Source organism: Bicyclus anynana, chromosome 15 (genome assembly GCF_947172395.1).
Source record: "Bicyclus anynana chromosome 15, ilBicAnyn1.1, whole genome shotgun sequence".
NCBI classification, from domain to species: domain Eukaryota; kingdom Metazoa; phylum Arthropoda; class Insecta; order Lepidoptera; family Nymphalidae; genus Bicyclus; species Bicyclus anynana.
This window is the reverse complement of record NC_069097.1, coordinates 58,462-75,039: the sequence shown is the minus strand read 5'-3', so window position 1 is coordinate 75,039 and position 16,578 is coordinate 58,462. Positions and strand designations below refer to the sequence as shown.

General features: G+C 42.9%; 2 protein-coding genes across 11 annotated transcripts; one reads left to right on the top strand and one right to left on the bottom strand.

Moving 5' to 3' along the window:
* Window positions 1–67: 67 nt before the first annotated feature.
* Window positions 68–3,855, top strand: LOC112043396 (serine/threonine-protein kinase MAK). 10 transcript variants are annotated; one of them, XM_052885948.1, is made up of 5 exons: window positions 68–1,690; window positions 2,163–2,225; window positions 2,298–2,408; window positions 2,482–2,663; window positions 3,670–3,855. In XM_052885948.1, the coding sequence occupies exons 1-5, from the start codon at window positions 852–854 to the stop codon at window positions 3,729–3,731; spliced, it is 1,257 nt and encodes a 418-aa protein (XP_052741908.1). In that variant the 5' UTR covers window positions 68–851; the 3' UTR covers window positions 3,732–3,855. The 10 variants fall into 10 exon arrangements, 6 of the variants coding, with proteins under 6 accessions (XP_052741908.1, XP_052741903.1, XP_052741904.1 ...); XR_008251518.1 differs by having other exon boundaries at window positions 2,163–2,408; window positions 2,482–2,768; XR_008251519.1 differs by lacking the exon at window positions 3,670–3,855 and adding an exon at window positions 2,864–3,001 and having other exon boundaries at window positions 2,163–2,408; window positions 2,482–2,768.
* A 9,912-nt stretch (window positions 3,856–13,767) lies between these two features.
* Window positions 13,768–14,944, bottom strand: LOC112043405 (TAR DNA-binding protein 43-like). The gene has a single exon (XM_024078805.2). The coding sequence runs from the start codon at window positions 14,713–14,715 to the stop codon at window positions 13,849–13,851; it is 867 nt and encodes a 288-aa protein (XP_023934573.1). The 5' UTR covers window positions 14,716–14,944; the 3' UTR covers window positions 13,768–13,848.
* Between the last annotated feature and the right edge of the window lie 1,634 nt (window positions 14,945–16,578).

Here is a 16,578-nt window from a genome sequence, read left to right as displayed (position 1 = left end):
CACAGCGAATGTTGAAATTTTTTAGCCGTTTGTGGTTGAAATCTTCTCCCTCCACGGTTGAAATAGGATATTTTTTTTATTTATTTTACGGCCTTGGATTCGGATACAAGTCTTTAAAAGGTCTTTAAAAGCCCTGTTGGCCCTGTAATACAAAAATATTACAATTTTTCTTAAAAATTTAAGATGAAGTGAATCTACAAACACGAAAACGTTGGACATAGCAGAGACAGTATTTCCGCTTAAGAAATATTTTAGAATTAAAGTTTAAATGGAGATTTTTGATTTTAATTTTTTTTTCATCGAGGTTAATAAAACACTTACTACTTTTAAAATATTTGAAGAAACCAATTGAGAAAAACTAAAAAGTTTTTTCTTATGACACCCGGTATCTAATTCAGTATTAATATACCTTCCAGTAGACCCTTAGACCGTCTAAGAGTAGACCTGTAGACCTATGTATTCTAAGAGTTTGTATGAGTAATTTTAGTGTTACCATATTTTTTTTAGTGTTGTGTTGTTTATTATTGTTACCATGGTGACACCCAAAGAGTAAATTAATTTAGGTGACACCGAAGTATAAATGAATCAAAAATTTCAATATTATCAAATATTTTAGAATTAAAATTATCGTGAGTGTTATTCATATTAATTTAATAAGAAATACAGCTGAAACTCACGTCGGATATGCCGGACTAGTTCGTAACTATAGTTACATATTATGAGTTCTGAACTAGTCTCGCATACTCCGACTATTATTATCTAATAGCTACATTTTCTAGAATAAGAAAGCATTAGGATGCAGTAGGCACTCAGCATTACGTGCACGCGGCGCCTGGTGCGCCTGGTGCGCCATGCACCGCTACGTGGTGCTGCAGCAGCTGGGCGACGGCACGTACGGCTCGGTGGCGCTGGCGCAGCGGCGCGACACGGGCGAGAAGGTGGCCATCAAGCGCATGAAGCGCAAGTACTACTCGTGGGACGAGGCCATGAGCCTGCGCGAGGTCAAGTCGCTCAAGAAGCTCAACCACGCCAACATCGTGAAGCTGCGCGAGGTGATCCGCGAGAACGACACGCTGTACTTCGTGTTCGAGTACATGCGCGGCAACCTGTACCAGCTGCTGCGCGCCGCCGAGCGCCCCTTCGCCGAGCCCGTGCTGCGCAACCTGCTGTTCCAGGTGCTGCAGGGGCTGGCGCACATGCACCGCCACGGCTTCTTCCACCGCGACCTCAAGCCCGAGAACCTGCTGTGCTGCGGGCCCGAGCTGGTGAAGATCGCCGACCTGGGGCTGGCGCGCGAGGTGCGCTCGCGCGCGCCCTGCACCGCCTACGTGTCCACGCGCTGGTACCGCGCGCCCGAGGTGCTGCTGCGCGCGCCACGCTACGGCGCGCCCGTGGACCTGTGGGCGCTGGGCTGCATCGCGGCCGAGCTGTACACGGGCCGCGCGCTGTTCCCCGGCGCCTCGGAGCTCGACCAGCTGCACCGCCTGTGCGCCGTGCTGGGCGCGCCCACGCGCGACTCCTGGCCCGAGGGGCTGGCGCTGGCCGCCGCGCTGCGCTTCCGCTTCCCGGCCGGCAGCGGCGTGCCGCTGGCGCGCGTCGTGCCCGGCGCCGGCGGGCCCGCGCGCGCGCTGCTCGCCGCGCTGCTGCGCTGGGCGCCGCACGAGCGCCCCACCGCGCCGCAGGCCCTCAGGTGTGTCTCTGGCAGCCGGCGGGCCTGCCCTCGTTCCGTGACTATATTTAGCAGGAAATTACACAGATTTGGGCTGAATTAGATCAACGCCGTCTTTACCATATACGGGCAGATGGTATATCGTTGTCATACATTTGTGCTCTTCGCAATTTCATTTTATACCCATATTGTAGATTAAAAATAACTACTCCGCCTTCCTGGATGGTCTGCCATTTAGGATTTAGAATTATTGCAAATTTTTCAAGTTACTCTTAATAAGCCATTTGATACCCATATTGTAGAAGTGTTAGCCCAGTGGATGTGACCTCTGCTTCCAAGCACCCAAAATTTTTCAGTTATGTGCATTTTAAGAAATTAAATATCACGTGTCTCAAACGGTGAAGGAAAACATCGTGAGGAAACGTGCATACATGCATGCATGTATAGTTGTTTGTTTTATTTTTATATTATTGTGCACCTACTTTTGTTTTAGATTCCCGTATTTCGCCGTCGGCGCTGCGCTCGCGCTGCCCCCCCCGGCCCCCCGCCCGAGACGGTCGGTGCAGTTCTACGTGGTAACTGTTGCGATGTGGGTGCCAACGTGTCCTGTCAATGTACCTTTGTGCAGAAGCGGCACGCGCGCGGAGCCCGAGAGCAGTCCGGCGGCCGCGCCCGCCGACCGCCGGACGCCGGCGCCGGCGCCGACGCCTGCGCGGGACCGCTTTGCCGACATCCTGGGGTGCGTAGTGCGCGGGCCGTGGGCGCCGCCCCGCCGCCCCCGCCGCCCGCTGCAGCGTGCGCTCGTGTTGCAGCGGCGAGGTGCGGCAGTCGGCGCGGCGCGCGGGCGGGCGCAGCGTGCAGCCGGCGCCGGGCGCGCCGCGGGCCGCCGCCGCGCCCGGCGCCGCCGCCGCGTACCTGGGCGCCGCGCGCTACGTGGCCGGCGCCCGCATCGACACCGCACTGTTCCACCCGCTCGCGCTGCACTCGCGCCGAGGTACACGCCCCGACCCGACTCCTTCACTTAAGTGATTACATTATTTGTGAACAGATTATTAAGATTTTTAACCGACTTCAAAAACAGGAGGTTCTCAATTTGCCTGTACGTATTTTTATTTACTTTATAATATGTAGGTATGTTAGGCGAGTACTCGGAGACGGCGACCGATTTAAAATAATTCTTCTTTTGTTTGATAGGGTACACTCCTGAGAGGGTCCAATTGTCATGATGTCAGGATCCTGATGATGGGATCCCGGAGAAATCGAGGAGACCGATAAAAAATCGTAACGGCGACTAGTGCGTTTCATTTCTTTCTTTCTACTGGACTAGAAAGAAAGAAATGAAACGCACTGAAACTTTTATCAATAACGAGGTTATTAAAGTTGTTACTAACCAGCTGTTTTTTTTCTGTTGCTTAATTAATAGTTATACAAGTTAGGGTTCCCTGGCTAATATCCTACTCTCGTGAATTTCTTCACGTATCCATAAATAACCGTTGTGCGAACACTTGGCTCTAACAAAAAATTGCTCCTATAACCTTAATATTTTACATACGGAACCTTAAATTGAAAAATATTAGTAGAAGACCTCTTATATCTTTCAAAGACCTATTCAACGACACTCCACACTATGATATAAACGAATAAAAAAATTCATTTTCACTTTACATTTACGGGAGGTACCCTAAAAATATATTTTTCAAGATTTTATTCTACGACTTTGTTCACATTTTCAATACACATATCTACTCTTACAGCTTTAGTAAGTTAGTGTCTGCGCTACGTCGCGGTCGCGGACTGGCGTACGGACGGACAGATATACAGATAGTAGGTATATGAGTGGTTAGATTTTGGTTGGTTCACCCAATACTGTTAGGTATTTCCGGAAAATAAACTGACTAGGCCTCCCTCTCCCCCGTCCCCCGCCTAAGATAAAGTTCTACCCTTACCATTATATGGATTGAAATGAACGGACGCCCCCATATTGCGAATCGTCGTTTCAGAAGCGAGCGCGGTGGGCAGCGGCGCGCCGCGCGTGGACTGGGCCGCCAAGTATCTGCGCTGAGGCCGAGCTGGCGCTGCGCTGGGCTGTGGTGACGGGCGGTGACAGACGGTTGTAAATAATATACCTACGTCCTTATAAATGGAAAGGGAAATCAATAAATTGCAAATATATTGTTTTGAATTGATGTATAATATAATGTTTTTTTTTGTTGTGGTGTATGTCGCTTACGTTAAATACTAACATTTGCCTACGGAGTAGTTTACAGAGCTTTTAGCTCTATAGCTACTTATTTGTTATCGATTGATTAGTTTCATCAGTCATGAGGTATCTCATTCAACTCACGCAAAGCACGTAACAATATCAGTATCCCAACAGTGTACAGACTGACCTACAGTCGTAAACACTGTTAGACGTGCGTACTAATAGTCCAACAGGCGGAGATCGAACGCGCGATCTCTCGATGTGGAAGGAACCCCCAACTGTGCTCTTCCGTAGAGCTCGCCGGCAGCAACAGTAGGAACACTGTCCCAAGGCATTCCGGCTCATTTAAGGAATTGAGGCCCTCAGGCTCGTGCTGGTCTAAGAACGGGTAAGGTGGTATCTCCTACGAACAAAAACCGCTCAGCGACTCTACCATGTAGTTCCTTCTTTCCATCACAGAACAACGTCATTTATTTAATGTTTGAAATGTTTATGTTTTATACCTAGCTATAAATATAAAAATGAATTGCCGTTCATTAGTCTCGCAAAAACCGATAACAGCAGAACAGATTTATCTTATTTAAGTTTTGAAATGTTCGTGGAGGTATAGGGAAGGTTTAAAAGGTGAGAAAAATTAGATTCTATTTCCGATACAAACGTTTAAAGAGTCAAAGGGTAGGGTATGGCAGGGGTAGGGTAGGGTAGGGTAGAGGTAGAATAGTGTACAGTAGGGACAGGGAAGAAGTGCACATATGTCAAAGCGAAGCTTGACGAGGTCCGCTAGTATTTTGTAATTAATTCATATTATTTAATAACAAGTAACATTTGACATAAGTTCACTTGCTCTTCTCTTACCCTTTTGCATTATGTTTTCCCTTGATAACGCCATCCTTAGACCTTTATTAATGGTCTAAGACGCCATCTGTTAGAATAGTTTCGAGTTAACAGGTTTCGAGTTTCGAGATAAAAGCAAACAGTTTGAAATAAAATAATATTGCTTCTACGAGTAGGTACAGGTACCTTTACACTGAGATGTAAGCTAATAGCTATCCTATCTTTCGTTGGATCAAACTGCACACAACGTTACACGTAATTCCTATCTTTCGTTGGATCAAACTGCACACAACGTTACACGTAATTCCTATCTTTCGTTGGATCAAACTGCACACAACGTTACACGTAATTCCTATCTTTCGTTGGATCAAACTGCACACAACGTTACACGTAATTCCTATCTTTCGTTGGATCAAACTGCACACAACGTTACACGTAATTCCTATCTTTCGTTGGATCAAACTGCACACAACGTTACACGTAATTCCTATCTTTCGTTGGATCAAACTGCACACAACGTTACACGTAATTCCTATCTTTCGTTGGATCAAACTGCACACAACGTTACACGTAATTTATATACAGGCTGTTTTAGGTTGTAATTAATGGTAGATAGGTAAACCACCTAATTATTTAATACTAATTTGATTAGTTTTACTTAATTTTTTTCTTGTATTGAAAATTCAGCACCTATATATTTTTACTGGCAACTTTGTAACTACAAAGAGTAGACACGAGTTTTTAAAATAAAATGATGGTACACTTCAGCTCTATAATTTTTTTTACAGGATATTTCTTTTCAAATCTGGTCATCATAATCAAAATAAATAAAACATTATTTATAAAAATAGTATCAAAATACATTGGTAATTTAATCTTCAATGTATAACATTAATTATATTATCTTTACAATATTAACTAGGTAGGTACTGCAGCTACAACATTGAAAAATCTGAATAGAAAATAGAAAATTTAAAAAAATTGGGAAAAACCTTGGTCAAGTGATTTTTTGAAACTATTCAAATTATGAAATTAGTTTTAGATAATTAGGCGGTGTATCCCAACTACCATTTACGTTTTATCCATTAACTAGCTGACGCCGCACGGTTTCACCCGCGTGATTCCTGTTACAGTAGGAATACGGAAATAATATAATAGCATATACTATAAGCTATTATATTATTTCCATTTATCGAGGAAGGCTATATGGCTATATGCCATATAGCCTTCCTCGATAAATGGGCTATCTAACTCTGTAAGAATTTTTTAAATCGGACCAGTAGTTCCTGAGATTCATCATCATCATCATCATATCAGCCGATGGACGTCCACTGCAGGACATAGGCCTTTTGTAGGGACTTCCAAACATCACGATACTGAGCCGCCTGCATCCAGCGAATCCCTGCGACTCGCTTGATGTCGTCAGTCCACCTGGTGGGGGGTCGGCCAACACTGCGCTTACTAGTGCGGGGTCGCCATTCCAGCACTTTGGGACCCCAACGTCCATCGGCTCTTCGAACTATGTGCCCCGCCCATTGCCACTTCAGCTTCGCAACTCGTTGAGCTATGTCGGTGACTTTGGTCCTTCTGCGGATCTCCTCATTTCTGATTCGATCACGCAGAGATACTCCTAACATAGCTCGTTCCATCGCCCGCTGTGTGACTCTAAGCCTTCTTATGAGGCCCATAGTTAGCGACCAAGTCTCGGAACCATAGGTCATCACTGGCAACACGCACTGTTCGAAGACTTTTGTCTTCAGGCACTGAGGAATTTCGGACGAAAAGATGTCGCGAAGCTTCCCGAATGCAGCCCAGCCGAGTTGGATTCGACGGTTCACCTCTTTCTCGAAATTGGACCTACCTAACTGGATCATATGTCCTAGGTATATGTATTCGTCTACAATTTCGAGTGCAGCGTTCTCAACTATAACTGGGTGGAGCGATACATGAGCATTACACATTATTTTTGTTTTGCCCATGTTCATTTTCAGGCCCACCTGTTGAGAAACGCTGCTGAGGTCATTGAGCATGGTACTAAGGTCATCCAGAGTCTGTGCCATGATGACTACATCATCCGCGAACCGCAGTTGAGTGATGTACTCGCCATTGATGTTGATGCCAAGTCCGCTCCAGTCCAGAAGCTTAAAGACGTCTTCCAGTGCGGCGGTAAATAGCTTCGGAGAGATCACATCTCCCTGACGCACTCCTCGCTGCAACTGGATTGGCCTCGTAGTCTGATCCTGAATACGGACTGACATAGTGGCGTTTTCGTACAAGCACTTCAACGCTTGGATATACCTGTAATCAATTCGGCATCTCTGCAATGACCTTAGCACAGCCCAGGTTTCCACCGAATCGAAGGCTTTCTCATAGTCCACAAACGCTAAGCAAAGTGGCTGGTTATACTCGTGAGTCTTCTGTATAACCTGCCGCAGCGTATGGATGTGGTCTATGGTACTAAAGCCTTTTCGGAAACCGGCTTGTTCGGGAGGCTGGAAGTCGTCAAACCTATTAGCGAGACGATTCGTAATGACTCTCGAGAACAATTTGTAAACATGGCTTAGCAGCGAGATGGGTCTGTAATTCTTCAGCAAGGTGTTGTCACCTTTTTTGAAGAACAGAACCACCACGCTCCTATGCCACGCCTCAGGCGTCGTGCCCTCGTGAATGACGGAATTGAACAATCGCTGAAGGACTTTAAGTATCGGTTTTCCACCCGCTTTCAGGAGTTCTGCTGTGATTCCGTCCTCACCTGGCGCCTTATTGTTCTTCAGGTGTTTGAGAGCCACACTAATCTCGTATAGGCTGACGTCCGGGATATCTTCGGTATAGTGTCGGGTCAACTTGGCTCTGGGGTCTTTAGCCAAATTGGCAACAGGCTGCTGAGTAGTCGTGTATAGCTGTCCATAGAACTTCTCGACCTCACTTAATAACTCGGGCTTGGAAGAAATTAGATTACCGTGTTCGGTCTTCAAACGCGTCAGCTGCCTCTGTCCAATAGACAGATCTCTGGCGAAAACTTTCGAGCCTCGATTATTTTCAATCGCATTTTTAATACGCTCGGTATTGAAATTTCGCAAGTCGCTGGTTTGCGACTTAGAGATCTGTCTACTGATTTGTCGGTATTTTGACGCATCTGCTGAAGACTGTAATCTCATTTCTTGCCTCTCTTCCATGAGTTTAAGTGTTTGGTCCGAGAACTTTTTGGTTCTTTTCGCACGGTGGGTCTTATAGAACTTAGACCCAACGGAATGGACAGTTTCCACGAACCTGTTGTTCAGATCGTCCACAGTTTCGCAATTTGCTAGGCAATCAAAGCGGTTCTGCAGTTCTAGTTGAAAGGACTCGGGGTTTTGAATATGGGCACGAGTAGGTCGGAGCGTAGACTTCACCAGTCGATACCGTTCCAGCTGAATGTTGATATTCAACGTGCCTCTAACCATTCGGTGATCGCTACCGGTTTTCACCCTATGGATCACAGAAACATCGTTGAATATTTGCCGTCTGGTAGACAAGATGAAGTCGATCTCGTTTTTCGTGGAACCATCGGGGCTCATCCAGGTCCATTTCCTGTGTGGTGGCTTCTTGAAGAAGGAGTTCATCATAAAGAGGCCCTCCTTCTCCATGAAGTCAGCCAACATTTGGCCCCTATCGTTCCGTTGCCCATATCCAAATCGTCCTACTTTCAACTCTGAACCGCTACGTTCGCCCAGCTTTGCGTTAAAATCCCCCATCACAACATTGTAATAAGAGTTTGAGGCATGTATGGCTTTAGAAATATCCTCATACAATACCTCTACCTCCTCGTCGGGATGTGTCGAGGTCGGTGCGTAAACCTGTATAACCTTCAACGAATACCGTTTGGTAATTCGGAGGACCAGGAACGCTACCCTGCTCGACACACTCTCGACTTTTACAACATTGTTCACGAGGGACTTGTGAACGATAAATCCGACACCACCCTGGGACTGTTGGTCGCCCTCCCGGTAGTAGAGCATGTTGCCGGATTCAAGGATTATCGAGCCCTCCCCCTCTCTTCGGACTTCAGACAATCCTATGATATCCCAGTGCAACTTGCTCATAACTTCTTCCAGCTCGATGACCTTCTCGTCGGACCTCAAAGTGCGTGCGTTGTATGTTGCCAGGTCTAGTCGTCGGGGTTGGCAGCGGAATCTCTGCCGGAGATTCTTAACACCCCTTGCCCCGCCGTCACCATAACCGCTGCCAGAGCCAGGAATAGCGGGGCTGCCGGGGACTAGGGGCTGTGTTTTGTTTTTGCCGTCCATACAAAGTTTTGCCCAGTACTGACCACGCTGGGCATGCGGGTTGGTCCTGAGATTAGCGCGTTTAAATAAACAAACACATCAGCACATATATTCGATTATTATGCGTCAAAGTTCGAGTCAGCTTTGAACACGAATACTGTGGCTGCGCAATTCGGCGTTGTTATGTAGTCTTTAACGACAGATACTTTTACTTATAGTCCACAACTTTAGGTTTTTTACACAACAATAATACTACTCAAAAAGGTTCTTTTAAGCGACACTTTTCGTTTCGATTCGCGTACATTTTATTTTTAATAATAAGCTTTACGGCTCTGGGTTCTAGCCCTTTTGAGTCCGGATTCACATACAACAAATTAATTATCACGGACCAATTATAGAAAGACCTGCCCCGCAAGACGTTACCTCTCTGTCAAACAACCAACGATCTAACGCGTTATCGATTGTATCGATGTATCATTGTTGTAATCGTTTTCGTCGTCTAAAAAGCTCCCTAATAATTCCGGTTCGTGTAGTAAGTAGTCAGTCAGTCAATGGCATGAAAAACGGTCAACAACTTCTAATTCACTAAAAGATGACGTGACGTTTAATTTGAAAATATTTCTATTTTATGTTTGTTATTCTTTACATGGTAGCCCTTGATTTCAGTCTCACTCAGTAACTGATGTTCAGTCAGTAACTGATGATGCAATCTAAGATCGAAGCGGGCTAACTTTTTAGGAGGAGGATGAAAATCCACACCCCTTTCAGTTTCTACACGACATCGTACCGGAACGCTAAATCGCTTGTCGGTACGCCTTAGCGGTCGAAGCCTTCTACAAGCCAGACCTGAACCAATTAAGAAAACCTCAATCGGCCCAGCCGGGAATCCAACCCAGGACCTCCGTCTTGTAAATCCACCGCGCATACCACTGCGCCACGAAGGTCGTCAAAAACATAATTATAATTAATAATAAATTAAAACAATATATAAAAGAAAAATCGATTCTATTCTTCTAACGAACGAACGAACAGCAAAACATTGATCCATTAATTGAATATTCTGTGTGCAGATTATAATTATTATTTATTCTTGTTAAATTTTTTCGATGTGTGAGTTTACCTCGTCCCCTCTAAAAATGACAGACAATTTTGTTGCTGCATTTGGGTGCGATGCATTTCCATGTCTAATTCCTCTATGTTAATTAAATAGAGTTTGCAGAAATACAACACAAACGACATAAAAAGAACCTTAAATACCCCAAGCAGACATGAGTCACAAACCATTTTGAAAAACAAAGATTGAGTTTTATGGGTATTAATATGCATTTATAAAATTAAATAAGAGCTTTAATTAATTTTATAAATCGTATTATCGTATTATCATATCAAAAGAAGAAAGAAGTTGTAATTCAAATGATGTTTTCTTTTATTATAATGTGAATAAAATATTTTCATTTATTGCAGAATTACCTTAAACTATGATTAATTTTTTGATTTTGTATTAAGTGAAAGAAGATTTGAGATTTGACAGTTCACACTTCACAGCACAGAACACTACTTTATTTTTTGTCTGTGACTAATACTCTTACTTCACAGTATTCGTTAACTAAATCCAGTTTGTTGTGCGTATTTTCTTCCCTTATAATTTTTGTTATTTCGTTTTGTTCTCGTTTCGTTGTTATTGTTTATTATTATTATTTGTTGTTCGTTTACTGTTTTTAATTTTATTTAGTTTAGTACGAAATTAAATTAGCACTTTAAATCTTAATATTTTACAAATAGAGGCCTAAATTGAAAAGTAGTGTCTTAACAAACTCATCAAATTCTACATAAAAACGTATATCTAACAATAACCCACACTACGAGAAAACGAGTAAAAACTACTTGTCAAGTTTTTAATTTACGCATATAATCGCGTACATAATTTTCATAGTCAAGCTACAGTTTTCTATTAGTAATTGAGTTACAGATAGAAGGACAGACGGACATGGGTATGGGTATCTTCAAGTCAAGAGTGAATAGGCATCTTCTAGGCAAGCGCGTTCTACCAAAGGCTGCCTCATAGCTTACAATCTAGCGTACAGCTAAGCGGTGCTTGCTTATACATAATAAAAAAACAAAACTATAAGGGTTCTTTATTGACCACGGAACCCTAAATATAAGTGAAACATTATCTGTTCGATAAATAACAGTTTATAGGAACATAAAATATAAAAAAAATTGTCTATCAAAGGAAGTTTTATTTCATGACAATATTCGTGAATAATGCTTTAGTAAAATGTTGAGCACCCCTGAATCATATGTTTTTGTTTATTTACATTGTTTAAAATACCTACCCGATCTGACTATAGTAGAGTATAAAGGACAATAAGTCGTGGGTAGGTTGATGAAAATGTCACAGTTCGGTTTGACGCTACACACGGTCTCATGAACTCGAGCACTCGATAAGCGTGTTGCCAGGCACAACCAGAGCAGACTAGAGTCTAGAAGTTTGACACACACTAAACCTACTCTTTTTATTTTGATGTCTACCAATGCCAAGGCTCACTGGTAGCAATCTCGAAGATAAATAATCCACTATACAGGTCTTTTACTTATTTATATTTATTAACTCTGGTAAAACACAATGGCACAAATAAAAATCTGAGGATATGAAAGTGCTCCCGGTGGTCAAGTTTCCTGTATCGTATTATGGTTTGAGCATCTCCAAAGCAAGAATGAAGAAGGCACCTTCAATAAAGTGAATGTCAGCTTAGATCTCGTCGTTGCTTTCCATCAGGCATGAGTGTAGTCAAGGATGGAAAGCATTATGTATCAGCATTACAACTAGATTTCAACGGACAATTGTATAACATTTTAGCTACCATTTAATGGAACGTTGAGTAGTCTTTCTTTTAATAAAATTATGTTTGTTAAATTTTTTAGTGATTGTTATAATCAATTTTTAAGTCCTCCATTCTGCATAGAGCGGACAGGTGATATTGATGGTGAAATGAATTCAATTATTTTTAAAACTATTTCTCAAAATATAAGCTCAGTTTATATATTGAATCTAGGACAATATAATAGAATACATCTATCAACAGCCAATTTGACAACCTCTCTGCTGCACTTGCTAGTGCTGTAATTCTCAACAGAGGTTCTGAGTTTGATACCTAAACCAAGTGCAGGTTTATATTTTCAAAGGCTCAGGTCTGGTCTGGTGCAAAGACATATCACCAAGCAATTTTGCAATCTGGACTATATATCTGAGTATACTCCTCTGTGTCAACATTTGAAAAAAGGGCAAGTGTATATCAGGCCACTCGCTCTGTAGAGTTCTGTAGATTATGTTAGCACTTAAACCCCTTATGTAATGCACAAAAATACCGATAACAATACCCCACACCATGGGATAGACAAACAAAAATTTACCCTCATTTTGCATGAAGGGAAGGAACCCAAAAAATATTTTTTTTTTATTTTCTTTTTACCATTTATAATAATAATTAATATACATACCCATATTAAATTTTAGCTATCTAGTTTTAACACACTCTGAGTTAAATATGTTTCTTAAGGAGGTCGACTTATACTCTTTAAATAGCAATTGCTACTTATACTCTTTAAATAGCAATTGCTACTAAGCTGTTACAGTTTATTTGTGATTTCATTATATATCCTACTTTAATGAATTTTTTCACATATCTTTGGCAATTGAGTCTAACAAAAATTTGCTATTAAAGCATATTTTACAAAACGGACCCCTTAATCGAAAAATATTGGTCCCCTCTTTTAAAGATTTATCCAACAATACCCTACAACGAAAACGAAATGAAATAAACGAGTAAAAAATAATTCATCCCCACTTTACATGTAGGGTAATTATTTACATGTAGGGGAGGTATGAAGGTACCCTAAAAAAATTTTATTGAAGATTTCATTTTACGACATTATTCACATTTTTAATGTACATACTGATGCTAAATCGTTAAATACTTAATAAATAATTTGCATGCCAAATTGGCAATATACATTTACCATCTACATCCATACCACACCACCAAACCGACCACCTGTATATATATAATTATATATATAATTCATGTATCTGCAAATAAATAAATTGGTTGATTGATTAAATTGCAGCTTTCTAGTAGTAATAGACTCTGCGCTAAACCACAGACAGACAGACAGATGGACATGGCAAAACTATAAGGGTTCCTTGTGTACTACGGAAACTTAAAAAATTATTAAATCAGTTGACCCTTCAGACTACTTTTGCAAACATCCTGTTAATTTTGAGAACAAAGCATTCTAATGTAGCTGAAAACAACGTTTCTCTGCTCTTGGCTCGGGGCAACAGCCCGCTCAGGTTCTCTTGACTGATACACTTGGACCAACAGCTCCGCTCGGGTTCCAACATTTCTCAGTTGTTGAGCGATACACTCAGGCCAACAGACGTGCGTAGGTCATTTACTAGTTCAACTGGTGCTTAATATAGCATTTGTTTATTTTTGTTTTTTAATATCAAAGTTCAAGGGTTGGTTATTTTTTGCTTTTTTGAGATATTGTGGTGAGTGACTGCTTTTGTATATTTACAGTACTTCAAATATATAAAAGCGTCATATATCTCTAAAATCACTTAACATACAAAGTTGAAAATTTGGCAGCGAGGCAATACTTAGTTAGTAGACGTCTGCTAAGAATGGATTTTGCGAGAGGGCCAGTCTTGGGCAGACCAAGTTGCAGGCATCTGCTATTTTTTATAAATAATTGCAATAATGGACAGCCATGAATGTAATGAAAGGCCGATGAACAACATTATCATTCTATATTATATTATTATGTACATATTATTTGATATAAAATCTGTGAGTTATCAACAAGGAGGGAGCTCATTCGTACTTGAGGTAGGGCTTGGCGTCGGGCGGCGCGGCGTGCGCCCAGGCGTCGGGCGGCCAGCTGAACACGCGCGGCGCGTCCAGCACGCCCCAGCCCAGCAGCGCCGAGCGCGCGCGCTCGCGCTTGGGTGACGCCGTGGAGATGTTGACGGACACGCCCTTGATGATGTGGTCCTGGCCGCACAGCGACTGCGCCACCTCGGGGTCCAGGAACGTCACGAAGCTGAAGGCGCGGAACGGGCGCGGCACGAACACGTCCGTCACCTGCCCGAAGGCGCCGAAGTACTCGCGCAGGTCGTCGGCCGACAGGCTCTCGGTGCAGCGGCCCACGAACACCTTGCGGTCGGCCGCCGAGCCGCCGTCCTTGCTGTTGGGGATGCGCACGTCGCACCAGCGCCCGTCGATCATGTGGCGCCGGCCCAGCGCGCGCAGCTGCGCCTCGTACTCCGCGAACTTGACGAAGCCGAAGCCCTTGGACAGGCCGGTCTTGGCGTCGCGCTTCACCTGCACCATGAGCAGCTCACCGAAGGCCGCGAAGTAGTCGCGCACGGCGTCCTCGCCCGTCTTCCACGGCAGGCCCAGCACGATGAGGTCGGAGCAGCGCGGCCGCGGCGCGCGCTCGGCGGCGCGCGGGAAGGCGCAGAAGTAGCGGTGCGCCGCCCAGCCGTCGGCCGGCGGCAGCACGCGCTCGTCGGCCAGCCGCAGGCCGCGCAGCCGCCCGCCCGCGCGGAACTTCAGCCCGCTGGCGCCCGCGAACTGCGCCGCCACCGTGCTGAGCAGCAGCGAGCCGTCCTCCTCGGCGGGCAGCTCGATGGGCTCGTCGTGCTCGCCCTCGCTCACCACCACGTACTCGATCGACATACCGACAGCGACAGCGACTTGCGTTCACCGAGCGAGCGCTGCTGTCGCACTCTTCATCTTCGTTTACATTATCTCATTCTCGAAGCGCGGTGACTCTCACCGATATTAAATTTCTCAACTTAACTTCTGGAGTTTTTTTTCTAAAATTAAAATTAGACAGAATTAAAAATTATATCGTGTTATTCACATGACGTTGACGTGTGACGTAGAATGTCAGACTCAGAGTGACATTTTATTTTTCTTCTTCTTGGTTCTTGGTTTATTGTGGCTCCACGCGTCGAGAGATTGTAAAAGTGTCCAGGGGGCTTACTATGACCTAATAAGTAATCGTGCAATATCCGAGCAATTTCCAGGCAGTTCAAAAGCTGGCCTACTGAATTGCTGAAACGCGTACCATGACATCGTAAAAGGTGAACGATACGGCTCGCTAACTTCGCGTTTATAAAAACTGTTGCTACAGAATCGATGTTTCATTGTTGTAATCGTTTTCGTCGTGTAAAGAGCTCCCTAAAAATGCCGGTTTGTGTAGTTAAATGGCATAAAAAACGGTCAAAACTTGTAGTTTAGTAAAAGATGGAGTAACGTTTCATTTGAAAGTATTTAAACCTTAATTTCATCAAATTTTTAATAAAAACAATTAATCAAAAGAATCGGTTCTTTTGACGAAACAGCCAAACATCGATCAGTAATCGAATATTCTATGTATTTAATCTGTGGATAGTCTAAGCAATGCCACAGTAAAAATATATACAAGCAGTAGTTTGACTTCATATTAGAGGTCGAAAAGCGAGGTATACCTAATTTGATATACCTAAATTGAGTATTTTAAAGGAATTATTTTTAATTAGGCTAATTGACTAGTTCAATATAATAATCATAATAATAAAGGCCCATTGACTAATTCAAAGCTTTACAATACGTGGTTTTATGGGCAATCCTTTAAAGAATTGAATTATTTCACGAGTTTTTGTTTTACCGTATACGTAGTGTTGGGTATTGTTCACAATATCGATGAATAGCGAACAATTGATTTATTTCGCTATATCATCGAAATAAGCGAAAACGTATAAATTAGTAAATTATTTTATGTTCTATAATTATAGTTATATTAAAAATTTTTTTGGGGTTCCTTCCTTACAACCTGACTTGGCATCAGGATGTATTTTTTATCGTCTATTCCATAGTGTGGGGTATCGTTATCAGTATTTTTATGCATTACATAAGGGATTAACGCACTTGACCGGTTTTTTTATTATTTGGTCACGTAGTGTGGAAGTAATACCTAGATGGCATCACCAAAACAAACATATGAATACGACCTACCCTTCAAGGTCATTGATTAGTATCAGTCTTATTTAAATCTACCAATCAAAAAACGACACTCATTTTATTGATCACTTCCTATTTTCCTACAATAGGAACAAAGTATTTTATTTGTTTACATAAAAAAGTATATTTACAATCACAAAAATAAATGGAAACACAAAGTTGGCAAATGCAATTAAAATGCTGGAGGCGGGCAGCCGTATCACATGTTTACGTACCGCGCGGCTGTAGGTATTTATTTCCAAAATACGGCCGCTTTTGCAATACTGCTTGTATATATTTTTACTGTGGCAATGTAAGAAAGAAAGAAAGAAAGAAAGAAAAAATCTTTATTACAGCATTATGCCACACAACACAATATGCTCATAATATCATATAATGCTATCAAATAATATTGTCATATTAAATAATATGACAGGACAATATCCTGTATCCTGTAATAACCCAATAAAGGGCCCCAACTCAGCATATGCTACATACTCTTTAAATAAAAAGAGCATGCAGCGCTGGTTTTCAGTTGGAACCGTTGACCAGGTG